The 9,813-nt window shown below is 39.9% G+C and overlaps 1 protein-coding gene across 1 annotated transcript; it reads right to left on the reverse strand.

Moving 5' to 3' along the window:
- Window positions 1-6,952: 6,952 nt before the first annotated feature.
- Window positions 6,953-8,649, reverse strand: LOC147283590 (uncharacterized). The gene is made up of 3 exons (XM_086245545.1): window positions 8,453-8,649; window positions 7,202-8,038; window positions 6,953-7,055 (listed from the first exon to the last, which is right to left on the reverse strand). Exons 1-3 carry the CDS (start codon window positions 8,647-8,649, stop codon window positions 6,953-6,955), a joined length of 1,137 nt encoding a protein of 378 aa, XP_086101671.1.
- Window positions 8,650-9,813: the final 1,164 nt, after the last annotated feature.

The following is a 9,813-nucleotide window of genomic DNA, read 5'->3' on the forward strand; positions in this document are numbered from 1 at the left end:
TTTAAAATTCTTTTCAAAATAAACCTTGGAAAAAATACGGGGTGTCACAATTCAACATTCCTTAAAAACCTCTTAAAACCATAGTTTAATAAAAATAAAATTTCTAGTAGAATTTGGTTCGAGTCGTTACAATCATCTTTCAAGAAATTTCTTTATTTAACCTTCTTCCTTCTTATTTTTTGTCATTGTCTTGTTCTTCCTTTCAAAACATTAAGGACAATATTTGATTTAAGTTTGGGGGTAGAGTTTTGAAATTTTACTTGAAATTTCTAGTATTTTCTTAGTTTATCAAAATTTTATTATTAAAAAAAAAAATAGTTTTGTTTTTGTGTTGATTGCTTCACCAAGATTGTTGTATGTTTTCCTAGAGCAAATTAAATAACCTTTTCTGAGCTCTAGGTTAACTCGCAAGTGCACGAATCGCTAAGTAGCAAAGCTTGCAAATACGAGGTCGATCCCACAGGGAATTGTACTAGTGTACGATTACTAAATCAATTAAATTCAATTAACTCACCTCTAACTTACACACGCAAATGGGGGGTTTTGATTGGTTTTTAAGGCTAACTAAACTAAACGAGAAATGACAAACTTTAAAATGACAAACTGAAAGATTTTGGATAAAATAATATTAGAGAAACACTAGGGGTCAGAATCCACCACTAGCATACCATTCACTTCACTATGGGTATTAACAATCAATAAGTAAACATGTTGACAAAGTTCGTCTACTAAAAGGTTTGGCTAGTCACTTTTAGCAATTACTCCCCTTACTGTGCATAAACTAAGAGCTTCTTGGGCCTTCCTTAGCCAGTTAACTTGCATGTTCCCTAGTTCTAAGCTAAGGCAGCTGTTACCCATGCAAGAGTCGTTACGATCTGTGAGAGTGACAAACACATAGCGCATAGCTCCAAATTAATGTACCCTACGTCTTCTATGATCTCTTTTCTCATGAATATTATCTTAGGATACCCACTTGTTGCCTATTGAAACTATCATCCTTTCGAGCTTATTTAGTTCCACAACATAATTCTAGATGCATGCAACCTAAGGTGATCAGTCAAAGATGCAAAACAAATAGATTCAGTTTAAACAGAGATTCAAGATTTGTCAACATATAAACAATTAAATTATTGATAATCCATAGTGAAAGTGAACAGCAATGCTAGGGCTTCATCCTAGCCCTAGCCCAATATTCAGCTACACATAATTAATTCCATAAACAAATAAAGCATAATAAAACAATTAAAATAAAAAGGAAGGGAGAGAGAAATCAAGCCAAGGCAGCAAGGTAGAGGAGGCGGCTGCAAGAAGGTGGCATGGTGGGCTGCTGCTCGGCCTTGGAGTCCACGGCAAGGTTGCTGAGGTGCTCGGCAAGGTGGCAGCAAGGTGATGATGGCGTGGCTGCTGGAGGTGGCTGTGGCTTGACCTCCTTCTCCTACTTCAATTCAGCGCAAAAATAGAAGACACATAAACAAAGGTGGCTGCTAGGGTTCGGCCACAAAAGAAAAGAAAGAGAAATAAAGAGAAGAGGAAGAGATAGGGGCTGCGTCAAGAGGAAGGTGAAAGGGCTGCTAGGGCTTTCCGAAAATTAAAAGAGAGAGGCAGAACTTCCGAACCCTTTTTCTGATTTTTAGAGATATATTTATAGGGATTAGTAGGAGAGGAATCCTTGGAAGGCAAGGAAAAGAGAAGATGCGGCTGCTGCTAGGGTTAAGGAAAGCTTTGGGCTTGCGGCAAGGCTTTGGCTTTGGGCTTAAGTGCCACACGCCAGCCCCCTAGGGTTTCACTTCATGGCTGCCACCTTGAGGCTTGCGCATTGGGCTTCATTTTGGGCTGGTGCATGCATGCATGCATGGCCCCTCAGATTTCGGCATTTGCATAGGCCCATGACCCATTGGACTTGTTGACTTGTCATAGTTGACCCTTGACCGTTAACTTTGACTTCTCATTTTGCCCCTCATTTCCATTTGAGTTCGAATTCATTTCTTCCCTCCATTTATTCCCAAGGTGTCCACCACCTTCTGGAAGCTTCTGGAACCTTGATTTTGTAGAGTTGACTTTGACCAGCATTTCCTAGTGTGACTAGGATTTCTTGTAAATGAAGGATTCCTTATCCATTTTGTCTTCTCGTAATGACCATATTGCCCCTGGGGTCTCCTAGTGTCATTAGGACTCCTTTCCCTAGTTGGGTTAGGTTTCCTAGTTCAACCAGGATTTCCTCATTTCTGGCTCCGCAATGATGGTTCTGGACTTGATGTTTCCTAGTGTGACTAGGAATCCTCATTCGACTAGGATTTCGGCCCTTTTCCTGGTTTGACCAGGATTTCTCTCGTTTTCCCAGTTTGACTAGGAAATGTCTAAAAATGATCCTTTTGGCTCCTTTTCTCTTCTTTGCTCATTTTATCCTATAAAAACAAAAACAAACTAACAACACACAAAATATCGAGTTATTGCACTTTGAGTTAGGGAGTTAGTATCATAAAATAGTGTAAAATGAGCACTCATCATACCCCCAAACTTAGATTTTGCTAGTCCTCGAGCAAAAAGAACAAAGAAAAGACTCAAGACAGACTCAAAACATCCCAACGCATGATTTCATAAGCACAGCCATAAATAGCATAATCAAGCAAGATACACATAAAATTCATTCTTCGACCTCTAATAATGTTTCAATTAACATACCTTACTCCCCCATGAAAAATATAGACCATCCTTAACACAAACTCAAGTGTTTAGACAAACAAGACTAAATCAGCATATCCAAAATAGTATCAACTCCAATTCTCACCAAGGCATGCTCTCAACAATAAAACACTCAGAGATTGGGTTGATATGTGCACTCAAGTATATGTGAGAGATGATATGATAGACAAATGCAAAAAGCTCACATATTAATAATGAAAGACAGGCACCCATGAACAAAAACACTGATCTCAAGAAAATGATTTAAAATACTTGAAACAGAATCAATAATCATAAGCTTCCCTTTTATCTAGACTCCACATAATGAACTACAATTCTCCCAAGATCAAGTAGGGCTTTAATAAGGGTTGTAATGGAGGCTTAGGTTAGGATAAGGTATTGAAATGAAACGGATAACAAAGGGCTACAGACTATGGATTTGCTCAAAACAAAAGTAGAGGCATTCCTTGCATAATTTGTAATCATAGTCTTGAATTCGAACACTTTTCTTTTTCATCCTTTGAAATCATTCGTTCCCTTAAACAACACTTCTCTTTTCTTTTCTTTTTTCTTTTTTTATAAGGGAACGACACATTCTTAAGCACAATTCCTTCTCTTCCAAGCTATGCACACACATTTCTTTTTAACCTCACAGCTTCATTAGCTCAATGCAAATCCATCAGTAAGGTAAACAGGTAGAGGAGTGAAACTCCCCCAAACTTAGGATTTGGTACAAGGGTAATCAAAGAAAAGGTCATTAGGCTCAAAATGTTTGACTAGGGTTATAACACAGGGTAGGCCTTAGGTTATGGGTTAAAACAAACAAGGCCTACTATCATTTCCTAAGATTCATTAGTTATATCCATGCTTTGAGTAAAATAAGAGAGAAGTTCTAGCTTATTGATTCACAATTATATTCCAAGTACTTAATCAAAAGAAAGAATAATGAGATCACAACGACTTTATATGAAACGAAAATTTTAGAGTAATGTCAACACTCAAGAATTGAAGTACAGGGCTCAAAAGCTCACTTAGGTCATACAAGTCTACTCTATTTAGTATATGCATCTCTAGTCATGTAAGTTATCACTTAAGTTTATGAAAACAAGGCCCACTTCATAGAGTTGTAAAGCATGTTATGAACCAATACTAGAGATAGAAGAATTCATACTATATAGTCAAGCTAGACATGCTCATAATAGCCATGCATAATAAAATCAATCAGTTGGGGACTCAAGACAACAAAACAAACAGAAAGACTCAAAAAATTTTTTTTTTTTTTTTTTAAATTCCAAAAATGCAATGCATTCCCCACCCCCAAACTTAAAAGAAACATTGTCCTCAATGTTTAAATGAAAGACAAATGTAATGCACAATATAATAAACAGAGGAGGGGAAAAACAATAAATAAAACAAAACTACTTAAATGAGCGAAAAGAGGGTGAAAACGTACCTTGGCTGGTGTGAAAAGGCTCGCCCATGCATAAGTACCAAATCACCTCCTCGTCGTCATCCATCCCTTGGGTTGCCTCCCAAGAAGCGCTAAGTTTCACGTCTTCAGCCAGACCTAGTCTTGTACTAGAAATCAATTTTCTCTTGGTTCAACTCAAAATCAGGTTCAAGGAAAGGCTTCACACGATGACCATTAACCTTAAATGTGTTCCCATTCTTCGGATTCTTGAGTTCAACTGTACCATAGGGAAACACTCGAACCACCTCATAAGGTCCGGTCCATCTTGAATGCAACTTGCCTGGGAAGAGACGTAATCTTGTATCATATAATAACACCTTCCCTCCAACAAAGAATTCTCTTGGACGTAGCTTCTTATCATGGTACCTCTTGGTCCTTTCCTTGTACAACTTAGCATTCTCATATGCGAAATATCGTATTTCTTCCAGCTCACTAAGTTGCAACTTCCTTTTCTCACCAACGGCATGAATATCAAAATTGAACTTCTTAATCGCCTAATATGCCTTATGCTCCAGCTCAACTGGTAAATGACAAGCTTTCCCATAGATCAGTCGAAATGGAGACATTCCAATGGGCGTCTTGTAAGCAGTGCGATAAGCCCATAATGCATCATTAAGCTTGGTAGACCAATCCTTCCTATTGGCGAGCACTGTTCTTTCCAAAATGAACTTGATCTCACGATTCGATATTTCCACTTGTCCACTTGTCTGTGGATGATAGGGAGTAGCCACTTTATGCCTTATTCCATACTTCTTCATCACGGCCTCAAACAGCTTATTGCAAAAATGCGACCCCCCATCACTAATGATTGCTCTTGGGGTACCAAATCGTGCAAAGATATTGGTCTTAAGGAAATTCAAGACCACTCGAGCATCATTAGTCCTACAAGCGACAGCTTCCACCCACTTAGACACATAATCAACTCCCACCAGAATGCACTCGTATCCAAAAGAAGATGGAAATGGTCCCATGAAATCTATACCCCAAACATCAAAGATTTCGACTTCCAACATGAAGTTCAGTGGCATCTGATCACGAGCAGAAATATTTCCCATCTTCTGACATTTGTCACATGTGAGATAAAACTGACGACAATCATGAAAAATAGTGGGCCAAAAGAAACCTGCTTGAAGAATCTTGTAAGCGGTCTTAGTTCCTCCACCATGGCCTCCACATTCTTTAGAATGGCACATCTCAATGACATTCCTCTGCTCCATTTCCGGTACACATCGTCTTATTAACTGATCTGACCCATATTTGAACAAATAAGGATCATCCCACACATACTGTCTGACATCATGCAAAAACTTCTTCCTTTGGTAGTGTGTCAGATCATTGGGCAACACTCCACTTGCTAAATAATTAGCTATGTCAGCATACCATGGAGTAGTCAAGATGGCAAAAAGCTGCTCGTCCGGGAATGACTCTCGTAACGGTAGTGTGTCCTCTTCAGACTGTTCCTCATTGACGAGTCTACTCAAATGGTCTGCTACCACATTCTCACACCCTTTCTTATCCTTGATCTCAATATCAAATTCCTGTAGCAACAGAGTCCATCTAATCAACCTCGGTTTGGCGTCTTTCTTATTCAGCAGATACTTGAGAGCGGAATGATCCGTGTAAATGATGATCTTAGACCCAATCAAATAACTTCTAAATTTCTCCAAAGCAAAGATCACAGCAAGCAACTCCTTCTCTGTAGTAGAATAGTTCAACTGTGCATCATTCAGAGTCCTGCTTGCATAATAGATCACATGTGGTAGCTTATCAACTCTCTGACCCAAAACAGCTCCAACAGCATAGTCACTTGCATCACACATAAGCTCAAACGGCAAGTTCCAATCGGGTGGCATGATGATCGGAGCGGAGGTGAGTAGCTTCTTCAATTTGTTAAAGGCAACCAAACAATCCTCATTAAACTCGAAATTCACCTCTTTTTGCAATAAGGTGCACAAAGGCCTGGAGATCTTGGAAAAATCCTTGATGAACCTCCTATAAAACCCAGCATGGCCTAGGAAACTTCTTACTTCCTTAACACTTGATGGAGGCGGCAATCTCTGTATCACATCAATCTTGGCTTTATCAACTTGTATGCCCTCCTTTGAAATCACATGACCCAATACTATTCCTTGTCGAACCATGAAGTGACATTTCTCCCAATTAAGCACTAGATTGGCTTATTGACATCTTTTCAGAACTAAAGACAAGTTATCCAGACATGCATCAAAAGACGAACCAAAAACAGAAAAATCATCCATAAATACCTCCATGATTCGTTCCACCATATCAGAGAAAATAGACATCATGCATCTCTGAAATGTTGCAGGCGCATTGCACAATCCGAATGGCATCCTTCTATAAGCAAACGTACCAAATGGACATGTGAACGTGGTCTTCTCTTGATACTCGGGTGCAATAGCAATCTGATTGTACCCACTATACCCATCCAAAAAGCAATAGTGACTATGGCCGGCCAACCTTTCCAACATCTGGTCAATGAATGGCAAAGGAAAATGATCCTTCCTTGTTGCGGTGTTAAGCTTCCGATAGTCAATACACACACGCCAACCGGTTTGCATCCTTTGGGGAACCAACTCATTATGCTCATTCTTCACCACGGTAATACCACTTTTCTTCGGCACCACTTGAACAGGACTAACCCACTTCGAATCACTGATAGGATAAATAATACCAACATCCAACAATTTGATTACCTCATTACGCACAACTTCCTTCAGAGTTGGATTCAGTCTTCTTTGGGCATCACGAGTAGGCCTAGATTCCTCCTCAAGTAAAATTCTATGCATACATACTGTGGGTGAGATTCCCTTGATATCGGCTATGGTCTATCCCAATGCCAACCGATTTTCCTTCAGAACTCTCAAGAGTCTCTCTTCCTCGCCTGCACCCAAATTAGCTGCAATAATCACAGGCAAGGTCTCATTTTCTCCCAAAAATGCATATTTCAAGTGCTCCGGTAACGGTTTCAGCTCCAACTTAGGTGCTTGCTCAATAGAAGGAAGTGTCTTATGATTAGTGGGTACTAACATTTCAAACTGGCTGAACCACTTATTTCTGAGAGGTCGGTTGCCTTCCAAACGTGTAGGAGTTGTTTCCACGTTTTCATCCAACTCACTAGACTCGAGTGCTCCCAAAGCAACCTCCAATGTATCTTCTGCAAGACTAGTTTCGCACACTTCCTCAACTAATGGGTCCAGAATATCAATCCTCAAGCAATCATCCTCCTCCTTTGGATACTTCATTGCACCGAAAACATCAAATTCAACTGTTTCACCAAGTACAGACATCGTCAACTTCCCATTACTCACATCAATCTTGGTGTTCGCTGTGGCCATGAACAGTCTTCCTAATATGATCGGTAGCTCATTTCCTCTAATTGGGGTATCCTCCATTTCAAGAATGATAAAATCAGCGGGCATGATCAAATCTGCAACCCGAACCAGCACATCTTCAACCACACCTTTTGGAACCTTTACTGAACGATCTGCCAATTGAAGAGTAACACTAGTAGGTTTAAGATCTCCTATGCCCAACTGTGCGAAAACTGAATACGGCATCAAATTAATACTTGCTCCCAAATCCAGCAATGCCTTCTCAAACTTATGATCCCCAACCAAACATGGAATCGTAAAACTGCCAGGGTCTTTCAACTTTGGTGGTAGCTTCCTCTGCAAAACCGCACTGACTTCTTCACTCAGACACACCTGCTCATGCTCTTTGAATTTCCTCTTGTGCGTGCACAATTCCTTCAAAAACTTGGCATACTTAGGAATCTGCTGAATAGCATCAAGCAAAGGAATGTTGATTTCCACTTTCTTAAACATCTCCAAAATTTCCTTAGCTTGCTCGTCCTTACTCTGCTTCCTTTGACGTTGAGGGAAAGGCAACGGAGCTCTTGGAATAGAGGAAGTAATCTCGGCCTTCTTGCTAGCACGTGTAGCAATGTGCTTTTCTTGCTTCTTTCTTTCCTCCTCTTCCTCATCCTTAACCTTAACTTTATCCCTCTTGTACTTTTCCACTTGTTCAGGCTCTAATATCTCAACTTCATCCTCATTACTTGGATTATCCTCTTGAGTAATGCCCACTTTGTTGTCAATCATTTTCCCACTTCTCAAAGTAGTGATTGCTTCGGCCTTATCCTGAATTGGTGCACCCTTTACCACTTTGTCCAAGGTCAAAGTCACTTGTTTCAATTGGGCTTCTAAATTCGAGATAGCTTTAGCTGTGACACTCAACTGCTCCTCAGTTTTATTCATAAATGTCTTAGTATCATTAGACATCGAAGTTGTACTCTGAGCTAATGCAGCCATCATGTCCTCCAAATAAGTACTTCGCTGCTCAATAGGGGACTGTACACTCGGTCTAGCTTGAACTCTTTCAACCTCGAAACATGACTCTCCATGTGATGGCCTAGCTTCCTGATTTGCCATCAGAACCTGCATCATCTGTTTAAGCTCAGACATCTCAGCTTCCATAACTGATTTCTTTTCCACTCTTTTCCGTCTATTCCACTGCTATGAACTCAACGCCAATGTGTCAAAGAGTGTCTATGCTTCCTCAAAAGTCTTCTTTTTCAGTGCTCCTCCATATGTCATATCCACCATATTACGATCTTAATCCAACAGACCCTCATAAAAATACTCAATCTGCATCCATGGGGCAAAATTATGGTGTGGACACGAAGTCAGAAGCTCTTGGTACCTTTCCCAATCTCATGAAACACTTCGTCCTCTGATTGTGTAAACCCTAAGATCTGCTTCCTCATAATGATAGTCTTGCTAACTGGATAGAACCTCAGAAGAAACTTAGATGCCAGTTCCTCCCATGTTGTAATTGAAGCGACCTGCAAGGAAAACAACCAATGTTTAGCTTTATCTTTAAGAGAGAATGGAAATAACCTTAATTTCCTTTGATCATCGCTCAACCCCCTCAGCTTGCCAATCTCGCATATTGCATGAAATTCCTTGATATGCACATAGGGATCCTCTCCTTCTACCCATGAAATGATGGAAGAAGTTTGATTGTCCCACTTGAGAGTTCAAAATCGGCTTCCACTTGAGAGTAAACAATGCACGTAGGTTGAGCCAGAAACGTTGGAGACGAATAATCACTTAAAGGTATTCTCATTTGAGATGCATTTGGCTGCAAGGTCTCCTCAACTTCCTCTTCTGATTTCTCCTCTTCGTCTGCTTCTTCTGATTCACTCCCTTTCGGCGACACAAGAGTCGATCTCATCCTTAATGGTGTCCAGTTGAGTTTCGGTCTTCCCTTGTACGCACTCAACACCTTTTGGCCTTCCACGCGTGAAAGAGGAGTGATCTTCGAATTTGATTCTTCCATTGTACCTTAGAAACAAGAGAAATTAGTGAGAACCAAAAATAAAAACAGAAAATAAAACCTAACTAAAATGATTTAACTAAAGATAATTAAACTAGCAATCAACAAAAATAACAATTCCCCGGCAACGGCGCCAAAAACTTGTTGTATGTTTTCCTAGAGCAAATTAAATAACCTTTTCTGAGCTTTAGGTTAACTCGCAAGTGCACGAATCGCTAAGTAGCAAAGCTTGCAAATACGAGGTCGATCCCACAGGGAATTGTACTAGTGTACGATTACTAACTCAATTAAATTCAATTAAC

Source organism: Dryas octopetala, chromosome 5 (genome assembly GCF_963921425.1).
Source record: "Dryas octopetala chromosome 5, drDryOcto1.1, whole genome shotgun sequence".
NCBI lineage: Eukaryota > Viridiplantae > Streptophyta > Magnoliopsida > Rosales > Rosaceae > Dryas > Dryas octopetala.